The sequence below is a fragment of the Halichoerus grypus genome, chromosome 8 (assembly GCF_964656455.1).
Source record: "Halichoerus grypus chromosome 8, mHalGry1.hap1.1, whole genome shotgun sequence".
Taxonomy (NCBI): Eukaryota; Metazoa; Chordata; class Mammalia; order Carnivora; family Phocidae; genus Halichoerus; species Halichoerus grypus.
The window spans coordinates 143559026-143583385 of record NC_135719.1 but is presented as its reverse complement, the minus strand read 5'-3'; the positions used below and the strand labels follow the sequence as shown (position 1 = coordinate 143583385).

At 45.6% G+C, this 24360-nt stretch overlaps 1 protein-coding gene across 1 annotated transcript in view; it reads right to left on the bottom strand.

Annotated features, from left to right (window-relative positions):
• AK7 (adenylate kinase 7) overlaps positions 1-18118 on the bottom strand; it is a 67785-nt gene extending 49667 nt beyond the window's left edge. The window contains exons 1-4 of the mRNA XM_036104710.2: positions 18012-18118; positions 12649-12837; positions 7871-7979; positions 2613-2707 (exon numbers count right to left, since the gene is read on the bottom strand). Coding sequence (XP_035960603.1) covers positions 2613-2707; positions 7871-7979; positions 12649-12837; positions 18012-18104 — 486 coding nt within the window. The 5' untranslated portion in view covers positions 18105-18118. The remainder of the gene's footprint in view (positions 1-2612; positions 2708-7870; positions 7980-12648; positions 12838-18011) is intronic.
• Between the last annotated feature and the right edge of the window lie 6242 nt (positions 18119-24360).

The window sequence follows — 24360 nt, the reverse complement described above, 5'->3', positions numbered from 1 at the left end:
TCCTGAGCTGTCGAGGAAATAGAAGTTAAAGCCACAGTGAGAGGATTCGGACTTCCCACAGGACATAGGAGCTAACGTGGCAGCCATTTCCCTGCATTTTCTTTTGGGGGACCCATCTCTTCTCCACTCTCAGCCCATGTAGTTTAGGGGCTGATCCCCCCTGCCTCTAGAAGTGAGTCTATAACCCCAGGCCTGGCCAGCCTGAGCTCCGTGTTCCCCTGCCCACAGTGACTGGCTTGAGTTTAGGCCCCAAGACTTGGACACACAGCATATTCCAGTCCTGGGGTGGGACAAGACCAAAGTGGAAAAGGGAACTGAAGCTCTGGGCATGTAAGCCTGGGAGCTGCTGGGGGCCGGCAGGAGGGGGAGCCGCCCTGAGAATGAAGCCTACTCAGGAGGAAAGAAGCCACAGAAGAGAGCAAGAGAGTAGTGAGCTCCGAGGACACTGTTTAAGCTTCTAGCTCCAGCTGTGCCTGAAGTCCACCTTTGGACTTACCAGTTATGAGCCAATACATTCCCATTTTGCTGAATTCAGTACGCGTTAGTATATAAGTGAAGGAGGGAGCACAACCTGGCAGGCCTGCAGCTGGTCAAGTGACCAATGATTGTTTTATAGCAGACACTTCACTGGACAGTCTGCGGGAAGGAACCAGAACAGGAGTCAAATGACCCGCTTGGTCCTTGAGGTGACGGCAGCCAGATGGAGTGGGTGAGTGGACTTTACAGAAAAAGACAGAAAACCGCAGGTCTCCGATCTCAAGGATCTCCTGGTTCACCAAGGGAGAGATGATTAAACAAACAAATGGCCTTTGATACAATGTATGATAAGTGCCTGCACATTTCCTCCTTATAAGTAATGTGTTCCATTGATTCTAGTATGTGCCATTTCCCTCCGCACATTCTGGTCTCTGAAGGTAGGATGTGCCTTGCGATCAGCAGCTTCTTACAGTGGTGCTCAGCCAGGAAGCACGACGCCGTCCTTACTGGCACCTGGGTGACCTTGAGCACAACTGATACTGTCATCCCTTCCAATGGAATTAGGCACTGCACCTGTTCATTGAACTGTCTTTCTAAATGTCTTTCACAAGATCACACTGTAATTCAGCACCGAAGTGAAAAGGTGGTTCGCGGGCACGAAGGCACTGGGGCAGAACGGTAAAGGTACATCTGATATCCGTAAAGAAAGTAAACAGCTCTGGAAGACCGACTCTAAGTCCACACTCTCCTGCAGAGGAATAATCGTGCGCTTTACGGGAAAGGAAGTAAATGACACGAGGCAGCTTTCATACTGAGTTATTGTGTGGACAAAGACAGGACGTAGGGGTGAGTCACACACCTGGCCTCTGAAGATGAAGGGGTTTGGGGGTTCCCATAACAACTCTATGGGGCATCTATTTTCCTTTTCATCTCTGCACGAGAAGGTGTAGGACAGAAATAGAGGTCTCAAAATGTCTAAGAGAGAGCTTTTTCAGATAAGAAGTCTAAGTGATAAGTAAGCATGGTTACGGTTTAATAGGTATCCTTTATCTTTTCCTTCCTAAGTGGCACATAACACAGTAAGCCCCTTAGAATTGAAGGTGCTTAGAGACGCTGATTTCTGTTCAACACTTATAATGGGACAGGGTTCAGGAGGGCAAGATTATACGGTGCACTGTAGAAAGTTCTCTCCACACACAGATCACAAGGTAGTAAGGGCGAAAGGTTGCATAAAGGAAAAGCTAGTGTAGGGGCGCCTGGGTGGCTCAGTCGGTTGAGCATCTGACTCTTGATTTCGGTTCAGGTCATGATCTCGGGTCCCAGGATCGAGCCCCACGTTGGGCTCCTCACTCCGTGGGGAGTCTGCTTGGGATTCTCTCTCTCCCTCTTCCTCTGCCTTTCTCCCCAGTCACTCACTCTCTTTCTCTCTCTCAAATAAATAAATAAATCTTTATTTAAAAAACAAAAAAGTTGGGCGCCTGGGTGGCTCAGTTGGTTAAGCAACTGCCTTCGGCTCAGGTCATGATCCTGGAGTCCCGGGATCAAGTCCCGCATCGGGCTCCCTGCTCAGCAGGGAGTCTGCTTCTCCCTCTCCCACTCCCCCCTCTTGTGCTCTCTCTCTCTCTCTCAAATAAATAAATAAAATCTTAAAAAAAAAAAAAATTAAAAAACAAAAAAGGATGGGGGGTGGGGTGGGAGGGATGGGGTGACTGGGTGATGGACACTGGGGAGGGTATGTGTTCTGGTAAGCGCTGTGAACTGTGCAAGACTGTTGAATCTCAGATCTGTACCTCTGAAACAAATAATGCAATATATGTTAAGAAAGAAAAAAAGAAGAAGAAGAATGTAGCAGGAGGGGAAGAATGAAGGGGGGGAAATCGGAGGGGGAGAAGAACCATGAGAGACGATGGACTCTGAAAAACAAACTGAGGGTTCTAGAGGGGAGGGGGGTGGGAGGACGGGTTAGCCTGGTGATGGGTATTGAGGGCACGTTCTGCATGGAGCACTGGGTGTTATGCACAAACAATGAATCATGGAACACTATATCTAAAACTAATGATGTAATGTATGGGGATTAACATAACAGTAAAAAAATTTAAAAAAAACAAAAAAGGAAATGCTAGTGCACTACTTACAGGGTCCAGGGGTTTGGATCGTGCCCAGGTCATCACCGTGGATACTAAAATAAATACCTTGCGCTTCTCAAAGTGGCTGACTTCTTCATTCAGTGCTGTAGGGCCAGAAAGTAGAGCAGTTATATGTACCCACAAAGACCTTGTTTTCCCCATCATGTGTGGGACTTAAAATTAAGACAAGCGTCACCTCTGTGCTTCCCTGACCGGTCCCCCTGCCCTCACGGGTCTTGGCACTCTCCCTCCGGCTACCCGACCTCTACTGAGCCTGGGCTCCCAGGTTTAACCCTCCTTCCTGCCTCCTGGGCTGTAGCAGTGTGATTTCACTTTTGGGGGCGGCCAGTGGGAGTACTGATGCTCGCCGGCATGGACTAGAACAGTTCACGGCCTTTCCTGCATCCTTACCATTATGACATGGGTACTACTATTATTTCTGTTTTGCAGATCAGGGAACTGGGGTGCAGTTTGCCCAGAGGTATGGAGGAGAGGTGGGGGGCACAGTCCGATCTCGGCAGCCTGGTTGCAAAGGCTGTGCTCTCCCCACTATGCTGCGTGGGGAATGGAGCAGGGGGCCCTAGCAAGGTTGGGGCTGGGGCCGCAAAGGCCCCAAATCCAAAGGTAAGACCCCCTGACGGTTTCACCTAAAGCAGTCCTGTGTAGCTTGCGCCACTGTGGAAGGAAGTAATTTGGGGGGTGCCCACCCTTCACATTCCCCCTGGCCTGGGGGGGGGGCAGCCCATGCTGCAGGCACTGTGGGCCGTGGCCGGAGGGCTAGGGTACGGCGGGAATGGCTGATTATGAACATTCTGTAGGGATCGGAATTGAGAACAGTGGTGGATGGAAGGATGAACATCGGATTTCTAAAGGGTTTGTCACCTCTAGGGGAGGAGGGGGTGGGCTCTCCACACACTGAAGCATTAAATCTCCTTAAATACTTTCGGCATGTGATCCCATTAAAATATTTTTCATGACGTATAATTTTCCAGAAAAAAAAAAAAAATCTAAAGGGAGGTCTAATTAAATTGTCAGAGGAGCTAAGTGACACGGTTGTCATGGTACATTTTTAGTCTCAGGAGCTGATTCCCTAAAGAAGCAAAACAATAAAAGGCTGATACCCTGAATCCAATGAACGTGTGGAGTCCGGCCCTAAGGTGAGAAAGCATTACTGAATTAAGTCTGAGAACACGATGTCCATGTATTAATCTCCGACTCAAGTGATAATTTTAGTTCCATTTTCATTCTATTAACAAAAATGGCTTCTTCAATTCCATTTTGCCCTTTTGCCCTTTTGGCTCTACTATGCTTCAGACTGGCCTAGTTTGGGACTGTTTGGCCCACTTAGAGATCCTCAAAGTGGGTTATCCTTTCATTTGTGATCATTTTAATCGGTCTAAAATAATCTCCTTGTTCACTTGGAACAAGCACATTTTATCCTTATATGCAAATGGCTTCTCTTAATCCTAACACTTGCTTCCTTTTTCTTGTGTCATCTTGTCTTCCTTGGATAGCAGCTGTGAAAAGCAAGGCAGGAGAATCCTTTTCAATTAAAAACATTTTAAAATTACTTAATAAAACATTATTAAGAAGTAAGACATATATCCTTTGCAAAAAAAAAAAAAAAAACCCACAACAGGGACGCCTGCGTGGCTCAGTTGTTAAGCGTCTGCCTTCAGCTCAGGTTGTGATCCCAGGGTCCTGAGATCGAACCCCCAGCTCTGTGTCAGGCTCCCTGCTCAGTGGAGAGCCTGCTTCTCCCTCTCCCTCTGCCCCCCCACCCCCGCACCACTCGTGCTCTCTCAAATAAATAAATAAAAATCTTAAAAAAAAAAACCACAACAAACATACAAAAAAAGCCCCAAACAAAAACCAAACCCCAAATCTAAGCTTGTGCACATCAAGTAAAAGGACAAAATTCTTTTTTTTTTTTTTTAAGATTTTATTTATATATTAGAGAGAGAGAGAGAGAGCACAAGCAGAAGGAGTGAGAGAGGGAGAAGCAGGCTCCTCGCTGATCAAGGAGCCTGACATGGGGCTCGATTCCAGGACCCTGGGATCATGACCTGAGCCGAAGGCAGACGCTCAACCAACTGAGCCACCCAGGTGCCCCTAGGACAAAATGATTGAAGCCCCACCAGGCCCACGTCCGCCCCACCCCCAGGTGACCCTGATGGCAGGCTGAAGGCCTCTGATTATTACTTTCTTGCAGACACAAACACTCTGTTTCTCCAAAATGAGGTAAAACAGTTAAAACCTTTCCCCCAAATAGAGAGGCAAAATTTTCTTAGTTATTTAAAGCTCTTCATTAGAATGAAGAAGGAAGGCAGTAAAACCCACTCCATATTAAAGCTCATGAAAGGAGATGCCGTGTCAAAGTCTGGGAAAGCATTATGTTCCCTCGAGGGGCAGTGGGGGCTCCTAGGAGGAGCTGCAGCTCATCTGTCACAGCAGGAGGGCAGTGGCTAAGGTCTAAAATTCATAATCAAAGCACATCCATGCAAGCATTTTTATGCATTAAAAGGTACAAGTGGGTTAAATGAGGTTCCTTTTGGGGCATAGGGATGGAGTGGAAGGGAAATGCAAGGAATCATAGCTTTTTATTCTAAGCCCTACTGTGCTTTTTATTTTATTTTACTTTGTTTTATTTAAAGATTTATTTACTTATTTTAGAGAGAGAGAGAGAGAGAGAGCACGAGTGGGGGGGGCAGAGGGAGAGGGAGAGAGAATCTGAAGCCGACTCTGCCCTGTGTGTGAGCCCGATGCGAGGCTCGATCTCCCAACCCTGAGATCACGACCTGAGCCGAAATTAAGACTCAGATGCTTAACTGACTGTGCCACCCAGGTGCCCCAGCCCTACTGTGCTTTTTAATTTTCAAAACATGTCCCAGGGGTTATTTCAGAAAAAAAAATGTTTAAACATTGCAAGTATACATTATATAGAAAAATCAGTTTTCAAAGCCTGACAAAATAAGAACTCAATAAATGTTAGCTCTGATTGCGATTTTAAATGGTGCAATTATTTTAGAAGGTGCAATTATACATCATTTGTAAATATTTGCAAAGGGACAAAATGCAGAAAGTTGGCTTTTCAAAAAAGCTCTGCTTCAAAAGATGATACAATGTTCGTGTTTTTGATTTGTTTCTCACTGGATGAAATGTAGGCACAAAGTTATAAAAGAGAAATCAAACATTCTAAACTCCTGAGGAATCCCACATATCCAACGCACAGTACTTTTCCATCATTTCCCTGAGTATGGTACAGGCATTCCTGAGGGTGCATTCCATTTCTTTGAATTTAAGCCAAAATATTGCTTTGCTGTTGATTTTATTCAAGGGTTGGCAAAGTAGCGCCTCTTTTTATAAATAAAGTTTTATTGGAACCTAGCCCGTCATTTACATATTGTCTGTGGCTGCGTTCTTGCTACAACACGACAGTAGTTGGCTCGAATAGCCAAAAATATTTACTCTTCGGCCCTTTACAGAAAAATTTGCTGACCTCTGTTCTAATCTGCCTGAAACAAAAATACTAATGTGAAAAAAATATCGAAATGTAAGGTGCTCTGTGTCTTTTTGGCTGTCCTGCTAGTCTAGGACGGTGATTCAAATAAGCTGATAAGCTTTCACTTTTGCTCCCGACTTAATTGAGAGATGAATCATAACAGCCCCAAATTGCTAAACATCACCTTGTTCTCTTAGACCTGCGGTCCTTACAGTTCATTACAGTTTTGAAAGCATTCTAAACATGCAAGCATTCTCCCCGAGCCCTCGCTGATGTCCCCTGATAGCAAGGGGACATTTGTTGAATTGAATCAAATCCTCACAAAAATAAGTCCTCCCCTCTTAAAGGCACATCCACCTCTTGATACCTTTCTTGTGAACCTGCCATCCTCTGTCCTGCATTAAAGTTCCTCGTGTGTGCTTCAGCTCTTCCGTGGGACCGCAGGGACCTTGAGGGTATAATCTCTGTCTCATTTGTCTTTGTATCTTCCCAATGCATTCAACCCCACCTCCTTAAGCAGTGCCTGTAGGATGAATACAGGCTGAATTTTGAAAGTTACCGTTTCTTTTCACGATTAAAAAAATTATATTCTGGGGGCGCCTGAGTGGCTCAGTCGTTAAGCGTCTGCCTTCGGCTCAGGTCATGATCCCAGGGTCCTGGGATCGAGCCCCGCATCGGGCTCCCTGCTCGGTGGGAAGCCTGCTTCTCCCTCTCCCACTCCCCCTGCTTGTGTTCCTGCTCTCGCTGTGTCTCTCTCTGTCAAATAAATAAATAAAATCTTTAAAAAAAAAAAAATTATATTCTGGGGCGCCTGGGTGGCTCAGTCGGTTAAGCGTCTGCCTTCGCCTTCGGCTCAGGTCGTGAGCCCAGAGTCCTGGGATCGAGCCCCACATCGGGCTCCCTGCTCAGCGGGAAGCCTGCTTCTCCCTCTCCCACTCCCCCTGCTTGTGTTCCCTCTCTCGCTGTGTCTCTCTCTGTCAAATAAATAAATAAAATCCTAAAAAAAAAATTCTGCGGAAGCACGCATTGTTTAATTAATTCAACAAGGTGGCCATTAAGTCTCAGGTGGCTCTAAGGCCATAGCAGTTCCCATAAGCAAACCAAAACCTAGGTCTGTAAATGCCGCAAGGTTAGAAAATCAAAACCTGGGGCACCTGGGTGGCTCAGTTGGTTAAGCGACTGCCTTCGGCTCAGGTCATGATCCTGGAGTCCCGGGATCGAGTCCCATATCGGGCTCCCTGTTCAGCGGGGAGTCTGCTTCTCCCTCTGGCCCTCCCCCTCTCATGTGCGCGCTCTTTCTCTCTCTCTCTCTCTCAAATAAATAAATAAATAAAATCTTTAAAAAAACAAACAAAAAAAGAAAAGAAAATCAAAACCTGAGGACCACCAATCACGACAGCGACTAGGCCCTTCCAGGTCGGGCAAATGCTTCAGCCATAGCCAATCAAATAATGTCCTTGCGTTGCCCTGTAGGACCTCCCCCTGGCTCCTGTTGGTGGAGCGCTCCTAACCATTTCCAGCGTGGGAGCTCTCCTGAATCCGTTTTTGCTCAAATAAACTCCTGAAGGTTTTCCTAGGCCTCCCCTTATCTTTAACACAATCCAAAGGCATCTTCATTAGCTTGATTTCATTTCACGTTTCATATTCCGTCTCAGATCGGTTTCCCCGTGGCAGTAATTTGCCTCGTGGTCATTAGATGGTTCTAAGGGTAAGGAAGTTGCGCAAAAGTGCCGCTTTTGGAGAGAGAAGAGAGCGCTTCACTGACCAGAGACTGCCCAGATGGCCTCCTCTGCTTGCTGTGGGTTCTCAGTGATGTTATAAACGATGACGTCACACTCCAGGAGGCGCATGAGAAGGTCTTCTCGAGAGATGGTCTGAAAAAGAGAGTTGACAGTCATTTGTTGTGAGCAGCTAACCTTAACATTTAGCCGGAATGAGTTTCCAAATGAGATACACTGCAGATGAAGGGTCCTACAGGAAACAGTTGCAGGATTTCTATTTAAAATGAAATTTTGGCTCTCTTCTGTGTGTAGTTTCCAAGTAACAAATAAGTTTATGGAAATAGCTGAGAACAGATGATTAAAAAATTGCATAATGATCTTAGGTACTATTTCTGCATGCTGTTTAAACCTCAAGGGAAGGTTTACGACCCACTGAAAGAAAATGTGTGAGGCATTTGAAACTAACTCCAACTCTGCGCAAGATTATTCGAGCCATTATATATCATGAGTCACTCACAAGGGCTGATGAGTGATTAATGAGGATTGTTTCAGAATCCTCAAGATGGGATTAATTGGTCCTCTTTGTAGATGTAAGGTGCCTTATTACAGTTGACAGTTGGGAATATTTGAAAAATACAGAAACTTTTAATGGGTAAAAATATAAAATTCTTACATTAGACAAAAGTAACTTTGGTGATCGTCATGTTTTAAATAGTTATTCCTTCCTGTGTGGATGTTGGCAGGTTTCCTAGGAGTGCCCTACCTGGGGCGGGTATTATGATAACCATCAGAGGACCCTGCATTTCCAAACCAGGATTTGCACTCGCTGTTAGTCCAGTTATCCTGAGGGGCAGATATTCCCCACAGTTCCTTGACCAGTTGCATTAAAGCAGAACATTTCAGGCCAGACGTGATCTCTTACCACGTAACTTGGTTAAAGAACAAAAGCAAAGTGAGTGCCTGTCCATATAGAGAGGACTACCCTGGCAGGGTTAATGCATCACCGTTAAACCCAACCGTGCGGACAGCCAGTTTCCCCAGCCCGGTTCCCTACAGCCTTTGGCGTCCAGCTATACTCATTTCCGAGGGCTGTTACTTAGTGTCACAAACTGAATGGCTCAACAACGGAAATTCATGTTCCACAGTCTGGAGGCTACAGATGTTGCTGTTTGTGATTATAAGGCTCGAGACTGTTGCTGTCTTGCTGCCAGCCTGAGACTGAAGTCACCCTTATGGGGAGGCAGAGCCCAGGAAGGGGCAGGAAAAGCAGCAGCAGCCCCTGGATCACACCAGCCCTGAAACTGCATCTTCCTTGAGACCACCAGCCACATAAACTGAAGAATTTCCTTATTTGCAAAGCCAGTGTGCGTTGCCACATTTCCCTAGCGCTTGCAGCCCCCAAACAGCCCAAAGTGATAGAGAGAGCAAGGTCCTTAATAAAAACAAGGTGTCTAAAAGGCAGAGGGGTTTTGCAGAGGAGTGTGATTAATTTAATTTGGGGCATATTGATTCAGAAGTGCTGGCAGGACGTCTGGGGGGAACGCACTAGAGGGCAGCTGGATTTGGAGGTCAACAGGGTTGGTGACAGATTTGAAAGGCATTGGATCCTATGGGGGAGCTCAAGCCATAGGACTGGATAAGATTGAGGAAGGACATCCATTAAGAGAAAGGAGGGGGCTCTGGGGAAAACGGCATTTAAAGGGAGCCTCAGATGCACACGGGAAGTGAGGCTGTGGAGGCTGCAGAAGGGGGAAGAAGACTTTCCCCTGGAAAGCCAGGGAAGACAGGACTTTGGGAATTAGGAGCTCCGTGGTGACACTGGCCAGGGCATTTCCTATGATGTGGTGGGGGCAGAGCCTGCGGGCACGGGACTCCCAAGTGGCCGGGAGGGCAGGAGTGAGGCTGGCGAATGTGGCAGTGGTGGCCCGGGGCCAGGGGGTATTCAGCAGGGAAGCCACATGCAGTGTTTTCGACACTTGGAAAGATGTGAGCATGGAGCGCGTGGATAGGCGGAAAGAAAGAAGCCGGTGGTGAGCAAAGCCCCTGGAGAGTGTGAAAGCGGGTAAGTGGTGGAGAAAGTTTCCTCGGATGGCGGGAGGGGACTTGTTCATTCATTTCACAAGTGTTTTATTGAGGGCTACTTTCTGCCAGTCGATGTGCTCAGGGCCAAAGATGCACAGATGAGCAGGAGAAAAAGTCAGGTGCAGTGTCTATTCTCAAGGGGCTGATAGTTGTAGTCCGGGCCACCCACAAGAGACAGACAATAACCATGAAGTGTGACAGGTGTGATGATGTAGGCAGGTAAAGGTGCTATGGGAGTCAAAGAAAAGAGCTCAGTATCGAAACAGGGAGTGTAGAAGTAGAAATCCCTGAGGGCTTCCTGGAGGAGGTGACATCCTGAGTCAAATCCCGATGGATGAATAGGACTAGGTGGGGTTGGAAGAGGAAAGGCTGTTGCGCAGTGCGGTGTGTGCAAAGCTGTATGGTAGGGTCTGAAGAGCGGCAGGCAGGGTGGTGAGAGGGATGCCCCTCTCGGAGGTATGCAAATGTGGCAGGGTGAGGATTGGGTAGCATGTGTCACGGGGGAAGCAGTGAAACCGCTAGAGAAAGGTAAAGATGCGCAGAAATTAAGATGGACACGCTAGTGCTTCAGCGAGGCTTGACTTTAAACTGAACACATTTCTCCCTTTCATTCTTGAAGCCTCCCCCTCCCCCCTTCACTTGCTTTTCTGTAGAATCCTTTGTTCCAGGAACTGGACACCGATATTGACATCCTGGGGACCTCAGTGTATCCTTAGTAACGGAGATGCGGATGGCCGGGCCGGGCCAGGCAGGAGACCACCTTGAAGACGGGAGGGGCGAGGATGGCAGCACCAACCGGATTCTACGCGAAACCACTCAGATCCTGTATTTTCTTGTAAAACCTCTCAGCCTTTTCCCCCGGGTGTGTCTGCAGTGTTTGGTTTTCTGTTTTGTTTTGGTTTATTTTTTTTCCAAGTTTTTATATAAATTCTAGTTAGTTAACATACTGTGTAATATTAGTTTCATTTGTTGAATTTAGTGATTCATCACTTACACATAATACCCCGGGCTAATCCTAACAAGCGCCCTCCTTGATACCCATCACCCATCTAGCCCATCCCCCCGACTCACTTCCTCTTTAGCAACCCTCAGTTTGTTCTCTATTGTTGAGAGTCTCTTATGGTTTGCTTCCCTCTCTTTTTTTTTTCTCTTGCCATATGTTCATCTGTTTTGTTTCCTAAATTCCGCCTATGTGTGAAATCATTCGGTATTTGTCTATGACTGACTTGTTTCACTTAGCATAATACCCTCTAGTTCCACCCACGTCGTTGCAAACGGCCAGATTTCATTCTTTTTGATGGCTGAGTAATATTACAGTGTATATATACCGCATCTTCTTTATCCATTCACCGGTTGATGGACATGTGGGCTCTTTCCATAGTTTGGCTATTGCGGACATTGCTGCTATAAACATTAGGGTGCAGGTGCCCCTTCAGATCCCTACGTTTGTATCTTTGGGGTAAATACCCAGTAGTGCAATTGCTGGGTTGTAGGGTAGCTCTATTTTTAACTTTTTGAGGAACCTCCATACTGTTTTCCAGACTGGCCGCACCAGCTTGCATTCCCAGCAACAGTGTAAGAGGCTCCCCCTTTCTCCGCATCCTCGCCAACATCTGTTGTTTCCTGAGTTGTTCGTTTTAGCCATTCCGACAGGTGTGAGGTGACACCTCATTGTGGTTTTGACCTGTATTGCCCTGAAGATGAGCGAAGTTCAGCATCTTTTCATGTGTCTGCTGGCCATCTGTATGCCGTCTTCGGAAAAATGTCTATTCCCGTCTTCTGCCCATTTTTTCACTGGCAGGGTCTGCAGTTGTGAAGGCACTGGCCTGCTGCAGCCTCCTTTGCCTGGCAAAGTAATAAAACTGTCGCTCCTCTTTATCCCCAAACTCTATCTTCGTGTTATATTTCAGCTCCAGAGCACACAGGTGGGTTTTCCACAACAGGAGCACTGTTTCTCAATAAGACAGCAACCTAATGATATGTTATTACTGAGTGGTTTATTACCAAAGGAGGTTTTTGAGCACCCACCATGGCCCAGGGTCGTTGGGGAATGGAGGGTAGAATGCATTTTAAACACAGCTTAGAAAAAAAATTTTTAGGGGCGGTGCTGAGGGAGAGGGAGAGAGAGAATCTTAAGCAGGCTCCGCACACAGCACAGAGCCCGACGTGGGGCTCGATCTCACAATCCTGAATCATGACCCAAGCCGAAATCAAGAGTCGGACGCTTAACCAACTAAGCCACCCAGGTGCCCAAAGTTCAGAAATTTTATGAGTCTGAAATACAGATTAGATCCATCCCTTCTAAGAAAATCTAATTTAAATTCTTTGCTCCAGGCAAGGCACATTTGAAGTGAAAACAGTGATTGTTCTCCATCAGAGGAGAAAGACCTGCCTCGACCTGCCCCTCACCTTCTCCCCACCCATGTTTGCGGGAGAAGAAGCAAAGAATAAGAGTGCTCTGTGGGGCGCCTGGGTGGCTCAGTCGGTTGGGTGTCTGCCTTTGGCTCGGGTCATGATCCCAAGATTCTGGGATCGAGTCCCGCATTGGGCTCCCTGCTCAGCGGGAAGCCTGCTTCTTCCTCTCCCCGCTCCCTGCTTGTGTTCCCTCTCTCGCTGTGTCTCTCTCTGTCAAATAAATAAATAAAATCTTAAAAAAAAAAAAAGAAGAGCGCATTGTGAAGGTGATGGAGCTCGAGGTGACTCTGCCCTTGGTCTATTAGCAAAAGCGACCTGGACTTACACTGTATGTCTCCACGGCAAAGTCAGGCCGGACGCTTTCGAGCTTGGAGAGCGTGCCCACAATCTGGAAGGTGCCTTCCTTCAGTTTGGCTGATGAGGCTTCCGGCATGGTTGACTTATTTTCATCTTCTTCTTCCTCTTCTTCTGTAATTTCTTCAAGGGAAGCCCCGACTACGCAGTTAGACAGAAACTGCAAGAAAACATAAATTTACTAAGAAAATACTAAGAACAACGTAGAGTGAGGGCAGCCAGTGAAAGGATTCTAAAAACTGACCTTTCTGGAGGGCTCGCTAGAGGTACAAGACGCGCACAGCCAGTGGGTTATACGGTGGTGGTAGTTCACTGAAATTAGCAATAACCGCGGTAACACAGTGAGGTGGGTACTATTACGACGCTCTGTTTTATAGATGAGGAACCCAGGCTCAGAGAGCTTAAAGGATGTGGCAAGGATATGTGGCTGGGCAGGGCTGCAGTCACCATGTTGGTCTTGCCTAATAGAAATGGAGAAATGTCATGCTATCCTCTCTGGTAAATTAAACTGGCTAGCAGCCCCATTAACAGAAATAAAAGGAAACCAGTGAAATGAATTTAAATAATGTTTTATTTAACCCAACAGATTCAAAATATTACTAATTTCACATGTAATCCATATAAAATTATTAATTAGATCTTTTATATTCCTTTTTGCTTATACTAAGTCTTTGAAATTCAGTGTGCATTTTACACTGAGGGCGGGCACACCTCCATCTGGACTTGCCACATTGAAATGTTCTATGGCCGCAAGGGGCCAGTGGCTACCTTATTGAAGAATGAAATAGAATCAAGCTGGCAAAAAACAAACAAACAAAAAAATCAAACCAAACCAAACCAAAACAAACCAAAACAAACAAAACCCAAAGAGGGGCGCCTGGGTAGCTCAGTCTGTTAAGTGTCTGACTCTTGATTTCAGCTCAGGTCATGCTCTCAGGGTCATGAGATCCAGCCCTCCACCGGGCTCTTTGCTGGGGGCATGGAGCCTCCTTAAGAGTCTCCCTCTTTCTCTCTCCCTCTGTCCCTCCCCCATCACCTTGCTGGCTCATGCTCTCTCTCTCAAAAAAACAAAAAAACAAGAAAAAGAATCAAGTTGGCAAAATATTGTTTTTTATTTTACAGAAGTTATCCTTGGGAGTGGTTTATGTGATGTTAAAGAGTTAAAGAGTATATATATATATATATATATATATATGTAATGTATATATATATATATGTCATGTTAAAGAGTTAAAGCGTATATATATATGTATATATATGTAATGTGTGTATATATATGTCATGTTAAAGAGTTAAAGAGTATATATATGTATATATATGTAATGTGTATATATATATGTCATGTTAAAGAGAGTATATATATGTATACATATGTAATGTGTATATATATGTCACGTTAAAGAGTATATATATATATATATAATATATATATACTTAAACATATATAATTATTTATATATAAATAAGAATGATTTTAATTTACATGTTAAACATTATGTAAGTAGTCATGACATTATCACACCTTGGGAGGAAAGACATACAAAAAAACCCCAAACAAACCGGAAGTCCCACCTCATTTATTTTGATAACAATCATTTTGAGTTAGTGATGCAAGCTTGTCAGGTTCAACCGCTTATGGGACTCTATCTCTACCAAGTATGCCATATATATTTTCATTTCTCCCTCAAACATACACAGTCAATTTTATTACCCCATTTCACAGTTGAGGACATTGATGCCCGGCTCTAAGGAACTTGCCCAAGATTGCATGGGCAGGGAGGGGGTGCAGTCGGACCTCCTGATCCCCAAGGCAGCACATGGACCCCACGGCCACCCTACTCCCCCCCAGGGATGAGTTGGGGGGCGGGGGCAGGGGGGCAGGTGGCTTTGCCCAGCTGGGCGGGGAGCCTGAAGACTAGAGACCCAGCCTCCATTTCTTTTATATGCTTCATATTCTCAGTCCCGTGTTGATTGGTATGGAGAACAGTAATTCCCTAAAATTTCAGAACTAGATGTCCACATGAGTCAAGGAATAACCAAAAAATTCTGTTATTGATAAGCTTTTGGAAAAGATCTCTACAAACTAAAAGAAAATCTTTTGTTCTAAAAATATCATGCTGTAGGGGTGCCTGGGTGGCTCAGGTGGTCAAACGGCTGCCTTCGGCTCGGGTCGTGGTCCCAGGGTCCTGGGATGGAGCCCCACATCGGGCTCCTGGCTCAGCGGGGAGCCTGCTTCTCCCTCTCCCTCTGCCTCTCCCCCTGCTCGTGCTCTCTCTCTCTGTATCTCTGTGTCTCAAATGAATAAACAAAATCTTTTAAAAAAAATATTATGCTGTAAAAAAAATAACCAGAGCTCAAAAGGGGGTAGAGAAAAAGGTTAAATTCTCTTGCCTCCCACCCTCCTAATCCCAATCAGGTCCCCTCCCTTTTTAATGTAATCCAGGGGGGAACCTGGGTGGCTCAGTGGGTCAAGCATCCAACTCTTGATTTCATTTCAGGTCCTGATCTCAGGGTAGTGAGATCGAGCCCCTTGTTGGGCTCTGTGCTCTGCACGGAGCCTGCTTGTTCCTCCCCGTTTGCATCTCCCACACCACCTTCCACTTTGTGTTTGATTCTCCTTTGTTAATTTATGCAACAAAAATCAGTGGAGTGCTGACCACACGTGGGGCACCAGTGAGCTGCTGAGCAAGGCCACCTTCAGACTTTCATGGGTCCTTTCCTCCAAGAAAAAAAAAATTAAAAATTATATTTTGTGACTGTTGCCATAAAGACCTAAAGACTGTTGCCATAAAGACTATTGCCATAAAGACCCACCATCTTTGACTCTAAAATTTCATTTGCTTCCTTCTGATTTTAAAAGAGATTAAGACATGTTTGTGGGCCGCCAAGTCTCGTGGGCCCTGGGCCCTGGGCCTGCTGTCCTGGGGCCTGATTCCCTGCACCCTCACCTCTCTGTCCTCCAACTCTCACCTTAGCACCTTTGTCTCTGCTGTGCCCTGAGAACCAGCTCCTCTGGCTTGATCCTCATCCTGGGGTGTGAGGGTAAGGGGCAGCTTTAAGGAGAGCCCTTTCCTGAGACCCTAAGCAGCCGCCCTCTCTCACCAGCCAATCTTCTACTCTCTTTCTTTTAAAGTACCTATCACACACCTAAATACCGTGGTTGTTCAAAAAATTACTTATCGTCTGTGGGAGGGGCAGAGAGAGAGAGAGAGAAAGCATCTCAAGCAGACTCCCCTCTGAGCTCAGAGCCTGACGTGGGGCTCGATCCCGTGACCCTGAGATCAAGAGTTGGAGACTCAACCGACTGAGCCACCCAGGCACCCCTATTTTGAGACATTTTCTGCATACAGATCATCTCTATTTATTTCTCTATCTACCTGTCTATCTACCTATTTTCTCTATATTTGTATCTATCTTCTTGAAAGACATAAATCACTTCATGCTACACCTGTCTTTTTAATGCTTCCTTTCTTTAAATAAACTTATTTTGTTACGTATTTTTTCCAATTGTGTCCTTGTCCTTTCTCTGTCCCTCTCCTCTATTTTCTAGTAATGTGGAAGATATATCATGTGTTTTTAGTCTCTCCTAGTAGATACATATCATATACACCGTACATACTGTTAAAAAACAAGATTCAATTGAGAATATTTGACGATCTAATTGGCTTTACTAAGTGATTCATGAATTGAACAGCAATCCCATCTAGCAAGTAGATGGGAGCCCTGAGAAGCTGCACAAAATGGAAGGTTTTTATGGGAAGGTGGGTGGGGTGAGGAGTTATTAGCAAAAAAAGAAAGGATTGTTTTAGGAAAGTCACCTTCCCTTAGGGAAGGGGGGTCTTATGCAGATTACCTCATCTTCCTTTGGGGAATGGAGAGAGCCCTGTGACAGATAACCTCATTGATGTCATCCAGAGAATTCCAGACTGATTGTCTTAAAATTCCACTCCTAGAGAGGTTGAAAACTACAGTGAAGTCTTGGTTTGCTGTCCTGGCAAATGACTCCACCTTGGGCCTTGTGGCTTCCTTTTTAACAACACAATCACATATACTAACATATATATTATTGCATGCCAGATATAAAATATACTATTTTACATATAAATTAACTATCTAAATCTATATATTTTTTTACTGATCAACTTTAGATGGTGTACTGGGTTGAGTAGTGGCCCCCTACTCCCCACCCCCATTTGGAAATAGGGTCTTTGCAGATGTAATCAAGTTAAAATGCGGTCATACTGGATTAGAATGGGCTCTAATCCAATGACTGGTGTCCTAAAAAGAGGGAAATTGGGACACAGAGATACTTGAGGAGAACACCATGGGAAGACAGAGGCAGAGGTTGGAGTGATGAGTCTACAAGCCAAGGGATGCAAGAACTTCTGGCAAGCACCAGGTGCTACGAGAGAGGGAGGTATGAAGCAGAATCTCCCTCACAGCTTTTAGAAGGAACCAGCCCTGCCAACACTTTGATTTTGGGCTTCTGGCCTCCAGAACTGAGACAGAATAAACCCGGCTGTTTTAAGCCACCCAGTTCGTGGTAATTCGTGATCGCTAGGAAACGAGTAGAGATGGCATGCACTGCAGCCACATCCTAATTCGGGGAGCATGCGCTGTCTGAAAGTGCGACCATTAGCCTCACAGCAGTCTGCCCAGGGTGAGGTTACACTTCTGGGTAGCTCCAGAGGGTAGAAGTCAGATGAATGAGTCTTGCTCAGGGAAGTGATGAAATTAGGGCTTTCTTTTGACTACTGAGTATTTGAAGACGAAGGGTCTCAGGATCCTCTTTTAGAATATCCTCATTTCCCAGGACTAACAATGAAGAGTGGGGAAGTTTAGCGGGACTCAGGGCCCAGAACAGTGCCTGGCACATAATAGACCCTCAAAATGTCTGTGCAAGGCATGGATGAATGAATATGCTTGGTTAGGCGACATAACCACTGGACTTACCTGTCAGATGTCTGCTTCAGATGCGGTGGTGGTGGGTGAGGAGAGCCCAGTTAGGCGGCCGGAGACCTGGGCTCTGCGTCCAGGTCCGGCCCCCAACTTGCTATGTGATCTGGGGCAAGTCCCTTTCTCCCTCTGAGCCTCAGTTTCCTTTCATTAACGGGGAGGACCCAGCGCTGGGCCGGCGATCTCCAAACACCTGGGCTTCCAGCTGGGGCTCTGCGTGCGAACTGGTGCCCAGGACGAGGGACCCTCCTCTAGGGGAGGCCCTGACAGCGTCCCGTGGCGCAGACCCTCGCTGGGTTCGGGGGCTCGGGAACCCAGGGGCGGGGGACCGGGGGCTGGGGGCTGGGGCTCTATCTACTCTGACCGGCCGCTGCTCACCTTCCCGATGTTCCCGCTGCTGTATGAATCCAGCAGGTTTATAAACACCCTCTGGATCCGGATAACTTTCTCCGTGGCTTCCTCTTCAGCCATGCTGCGGGCAGCACTGGTTGCTAAGGGGAAAGCGTCCCTCTGGTTGCTAAGGAGGTGGGGCGGGGAGGGGGGCTGGCTCTCCGGGGGCGGGGCCTAGGGCGCGAGGCGGGGCGTTCCCGGGGCGGGGGCGGGGCTGCGGGTCTCCCGCGCGGGGTGGGCTCTGCGGGGCCTGGGGGCCACAGTGGCCCCCCACCCCCGCTCTGCTTGGCTTCACGCCCAGTGCTCGCCGGCGGAGCGAGTCCTCTTTCGGAGCCTCCTGGGGCCTTGCCATAGGGGCCACGTGACCCCGGCTCCCTTTCGTCTCTTTAATTCTGAAACTGGAAACGCCCCCGGGTTCACAAGACCCGGAGGACTGAAAATGCTGCTGAATCTGCTGAACGAGGAAAGCCCGAAGCCCATTCCCCTGTGGGATCGTGTGACCGGGAGGACGTGGCAATCCTCCGGCGCCGAGAGCCGCTGTTGCCATGGAGTTCTGGGTCCAGGACGCTGCAACGACAGCGTGTGTGGTCCTCACTGTGCAGCCAGTCGCCTGTCTGTCTATGGGGCTCGGCAGGCCCCGGGGCTGTTCGGTCGCAGTTCCGGAGAGACCTCGGGCTGGGCAGGGGTGGTGGCGGCTGGGGGCCATGGTGCCCGGCGGCCATCCACATTCACAAAGGGATGGAGTTTAGGCTTTTGACCTTTCCAAATGAGATTAGACATGCAGGTGCCCAGATAAACGGACAAATTAAAAGATGAAAGATGACATCCAGTTTGCCTTATCACGGGACCACAAATGTCCTTGTGGACATCCTGCCCTTATCTTGGAATAGTCAGATTCTATTGAAATACTTCGTGCTCTAAACAATAACTTGTTAAATATAAATATTTAACGCATTCAGCATTGGGGGGGGTAGTTTTTTGTATTTTTTTTAACTGATTGCCTTAAAAAAAACCGGATGTGACCCAGGGGCTCCAGCCAGCTTGGAGGCTCTGGGCACTCAGCAGATCTGGCCTTGAATTCCAGCTCTGCAGCCATTTGTTAGCGATTGGGACGATGTTTTAACCTTACCTCAGCTGTTAAATTGATGTAAAACACGAGTGAACTCACCAACCTAACAGTGCTGTTAGGATTGAATAAGACATATTTGACAGCCTTTACTGAAGTGGTGTCCAAAGGTGAAATTGCTTTTTTTTTTTTTTAAGGTTTTATTTATTTATTTGACACAGGGAGAGAGAGCACAAGCAGGGGGAGGGGCAGGCAGAGGGAGAGGGAGAAGCAGGCTCCCCACTGAGCAGGGAGCCTGATGTGGGGCTCTATCCCAGGACCCCAGGATCATGACCTCAGCCAAAGGCAGACACTTAACCAACTGAGCCACCCAGGCACCCCAGAAATTGCTTTTTTTTCTGCAATGTTAAGGCACGCTTCGGCAAATGGGACCCTTTCATTCCTTTTTTTTTTTTTTTTGTCTCCACCCCCTTTTCTTTTTAATGAATGAATGAATGAATGAATTAACTAATGGTGGGGAAGCCTAGAGGGAGAGGGAGAGAGAATCTTAAGCAGGCTCCAGGCCCAGGACAGAGCCCGATGCTGGGCTGGATCTCACTACCCTGAGATCATGACCTGAGCCCCAAATCAAGAGTTGGACGCTTAACTGACTGAGCCACCCAGGCGCCGCCCTTTTCTTGTCTCATTAAAACTTGTTTTGATAAAATAATTAACCCTTTGAAATTTTGCATTCAATTTGGGAACGGCTTGCTCATAGCAACATTCTTTTTAAAAAATTATCCACAAGGTGTAAAAATATTCATGCAAGACCTGAGCAAAACTTGATAGAGATCTTCTTCAGCATTCTTTCAAATGACTTGTTATTCCAAATACTCTAGAATTCACTGGATGCTTCTTTTTGATTTTTAGTTTGTCCCTACTGATGTGCAGTTAAGCAGGTATTTTGAAAGCTGTTCAACTGGATGTGTTACTATAAAATATCTCACCTTGTTTCATTCTTATTGTTTATACTCCTGGTAACAGCTAAAGGAGCTAGCCCCATAGTTATAAGTAGACGGCTTCCAGAGAATTTTATATCTATCATATTGGTAGGTGAGAAAATGAGATTCTATTGATTAATTCTATTATATCAACAAGTAATGTACCTTTCTTTTACTGTTACTCCTTTCTTTTTTCAAAATCAGCTTTCATACACGGGCATACCTTGGAGAATTTTGGTTTCCAGACCACCACAATAAAGCGAGTATTGCAACAAAGCTAATGAAATGATTTTTTTGGTTTCCCAGGGCATATAAAAATTATGTTTACCCTATACTGTAGTTAAGTGTTCTATAGGATTATGTCTAAAGAAACTAATGTACACAATTAAAAAATACTTTATTGCTAAAAAATGCTAACTATCATTTGAGCTCTCAGCAAGGGTCTTGCCTCAATGTTGATGGCTGTTGACTGATCCGGGTGGTGGGTGCTGAAGGCTGGGGTGGCTGGGGCAATTTCCTAAAATAAGACGATTAAGCTTGCAGCATCGATTGACTCTTCCTTTCAGGAATGATTTCTCTAGCATGTGATGGTGTTTGATAGTGTTTTACCCACAGAACTTTCTTTTTCTTTTTTTTTTTAAAGATTTTATTTATTTATTTGAGAAAGAGAGTGCACAAAGTGAGAGAGAGCCCGGGCAGGGGGTGGGGCAGAGGTAGAAGCAGACTCCCCGTTGAGCGGAGAGCCCAATGAGGGGCTTGATCTGAGGACGCTGGGATCATGACTTGAGCTGAACCGAATGAGCCACCCAGGTGCCCCAGTAGAACTTCTTTCAAAATTGGAATGGATTCTCTCAAACCCTGCTGCTGTTCCATCAACTAAGTTTATGAGATATTCTAAACCTTTTGTCGTTTCAACAATCTTCACCAGTAGATTCCATCTCAAGAAGCCCACCTTCTTAGCTCATCCATAAGAAGCATCTCCTCATCTGTTCAAGTTTTGTTGTGAGATTGCAGCAATTCAGTCCCATCCTCAGGCTCCTTGCTGTTTCCACCCCATCTGCAATTTCTTCCTCCACTGAAGTCTTGAGCCCCTCAAAATCATCCATGGGGGTTGGAATGAACTTCTTCCAAACTCCTGTTAATGTTGGTCTTTTGACTTCTCCTCGTGAATCATGAATGCTTTTCATGGCATCTAGAATGGTGAATCCTTTTTAGGTTTTCAATTTACTTTGCCCAGATCCATCAGAGGAATCATAAGACAGCTACAGCCTTTCAAAATGTTTCTTAAATAAGACCTGAAAGTCGAAATGACTCCTTGATCCATGGGGCAGAATAGATGTTGTGGTAGCAGGCATGAGAATAACATTCATCTGACTGTGTATCTCCATCAGAGTTCCTGAGTGACCAGGTACATTGTCAATGTAATGTACTGTCAGTAATATTTTGTCAGTAGTATTTTGAAATGAATTTTTCTTTTCCCAACAGGTCTCAGCAGGTGCTTAAAATATTTAGCAAACCATGTTATAAACAGAGGTACTGTCACCCAGGCTTAGTTGTTCTGTTTATAGAGCACAGAGCAGATTTAACATAATTCTTTTTTTTTTAAGATTTTATTTATTTGAGAGTGCGTGAGAGAGAGAGCATGAGCAGGTGGGAGGGCAGAGGCAGAGGGAGAAGCAGACTCCCTGCTGAGCAGGGAGCTCCATGCAGGGCTCAATCCCAGGACCCTGGGATCATGACCTGAGCCAAAGGCAGACACTTATCCGACTGAGCCACCCAGGTGCCTGGCATAATTCTTCTTTTTTTTTTTTAAAGACCTTATTTATTTGAGAGGGAGAGAGTGAGCACGGGGAGGGGCAGAGGGACAAGCAGACTCCACACCGAGTGCAGAGCCCGATGCGGGGCTCAATCCCAGGACCCTGAGATCATGACCTGAGCCGAAGTCAGACTCTCAACTGACTGAGCCACCCAGGTGTTCCTAGCATAATTCTTAAGGGCCCTAGGATTTTTTGGAACGGTAAATGAGCATTGGCTTCTGCTTAAAGTCACTAGAGCGTTAGCCCCTGACAAGTCAGCCCGTCCTTTGAAGCTAGGGATTGACTTCTCTCTAGCTATAATAGTCCTAGAAGTTATCTTCTTCCAATGGAAGCCTGTTTCAATCGATTGAAAATGTTTAGTGTAGCCACCTTCATTAATCATCTTAGCTAGATCCTCTAGATAGCCTGCTGCTTTGATTTGTACTTTTATGTTATGGAGACATTGCCTTTCCTTAAACCCCCTGACCAACCTCTGCTAGCTTTGAACTTTTCTTCTGCAGCTTCCTCACCTCTCCCACCCTTCATAGCATTGAAGAGTTAGGGCCTTGCTCTGCAAGAGATTTTAGCATAAGGTAATGTGGTTGGTTGATCCTGTCTAGAACACTAAAACTCTCCCCATGAGCAATAAGGCTGTTTTGCTTTATCATTCGTGTATTCACTGCAGTAGCACTTTTTCCTTCAAGAACTTTTCCTCTGCATTCACATCTTGGCTAATGGGTGCAAGAGGCCCAGCTTTTGGCGTATCTTGGCTTTCCACGTTTCCTTCACTAAACTTAATCATTTTTAGCTTTTGATATAAAGTGAGATGGGCAATTCTTCCTTTCACTTGAATACTTAAGAGGCCACTGTAGGGTTATTAATTGGCCTAATTTCAATATTGTTGTGTGTCAGGTGCAAGGAGAGGGAGAGAAGGAAATGGCTGGTTAGTGAAGCAGTCAGAACACAATTTATCAGTTAAGTTCACCATCCTATATGGGTAGGGTTTGTGGCCCCCCCATTACAGTAACATCAGAGATCACTGACCACCATAATAAAATACCTTTAATTTGTGACAAAAAATCCTGCATTATCTGTAAAGCGCAATAAAATGATATGCACCTGTAACCAGAGTTCAGGTAATGCTTTTACCAACACACACTGGACAGGGATAGTTGGTGGAGACAGAAGGCTGGGTTCTAACCCAACTCCAGTGTTCATAGGTGGGCCGCTGAGCAAGTCCCTCCATCTGTCCAAATCTCAGCTATGTCATCCACAAAACAAAGGGGCTGAAGGCAGAGTTCTTAAGTCGATGTGATCTATGTCGGAATTTGTGTTTCTACCCTGCTCCCCTCAACACTTTCTGTGTTTCTAAACATTGGACAGAATGACGCTGTGTGCGATGGAGGAAGCTAACGACCAGGACACCACTGGGGGCTGATTTGCTGCTGATGACCTGGAGGAAAGGTGGGGAGGGTGTCATCATGGCAAAAGAGGTGGGCACTCTTCTGTCTTCACAATCCTACTGCCTCTTTAAGGATCCTGGGAATGAACACAACTCAACCTAGCTTGGTGCTTTTGCTAGAGAAACGTTCTTTAGCTGGCTGAAACCCTGGATCTATTGTATTTCGCCTCCAATTAGTGAATATAGGCTAACGCAGAAACTGTGAGAAGGTATGAAGGAGATGAAAATTACCTATCTTACCACCTAGTGATAGCTACTATTAACATTGTAGAACACTGTATATTTTCCAAAAATAGATCAGTTTTATATCTTTTATCATGTAGTATAATTTTTTCCTGTTGCCATTTTTTCCATGATTTTTAATGGCTGCATATTTTTCTATCAAAAGCATGTGGCGTAACAACCACTTTTTAGAGCCTTTCCAATTTTTCATTAGAGAAAGTAAACACCCTTGTAGTGTATTTTCTGCTGAGTCACTTCCCTATGCTAGTTTGCTAGGATGTTACAAGTACAGAAGTTACAAGCTTTGTAAAGGCTCTATTACTAATGTTTTCCAGAAAGGTTTCATTGATACATTCTCCGACAGAATGTAAGAGTGCCCCTCACTAAATCCTTATTGTTATCATTACATTTAAATAAGGGAGATCATGAAACTATTAGGTGAAACACAGAGCTAAACCCTATTTTCCTTTCTTGAATTACTGGTCAAGTTGAATATCTTTCAAGTGGTTACTGGACATCTATATATTTCTTAGAGTTGTTTGATCATATTATATGCCCATTGTTCTTGTTTTCTTACTGATTTGTAAGAGTTACTTATTTAGAGGCTTTTCCTTTTTTTCCCTTTTTCGTTTGGAAGTGAAATCAAGGCTTACTTTATCTGATTAGATTCTTTAAACAAGCTAGATGAAATGGAAGTTTTAGTATCTGTATAGTTTTATTGATGTCTTCTCTCTCTGTTCCTCTTTCATAATGGAAGAAAGAGCAAATCACTTCACAGCAAAACGTAACCACGCAGAATTCAAAAATGGAC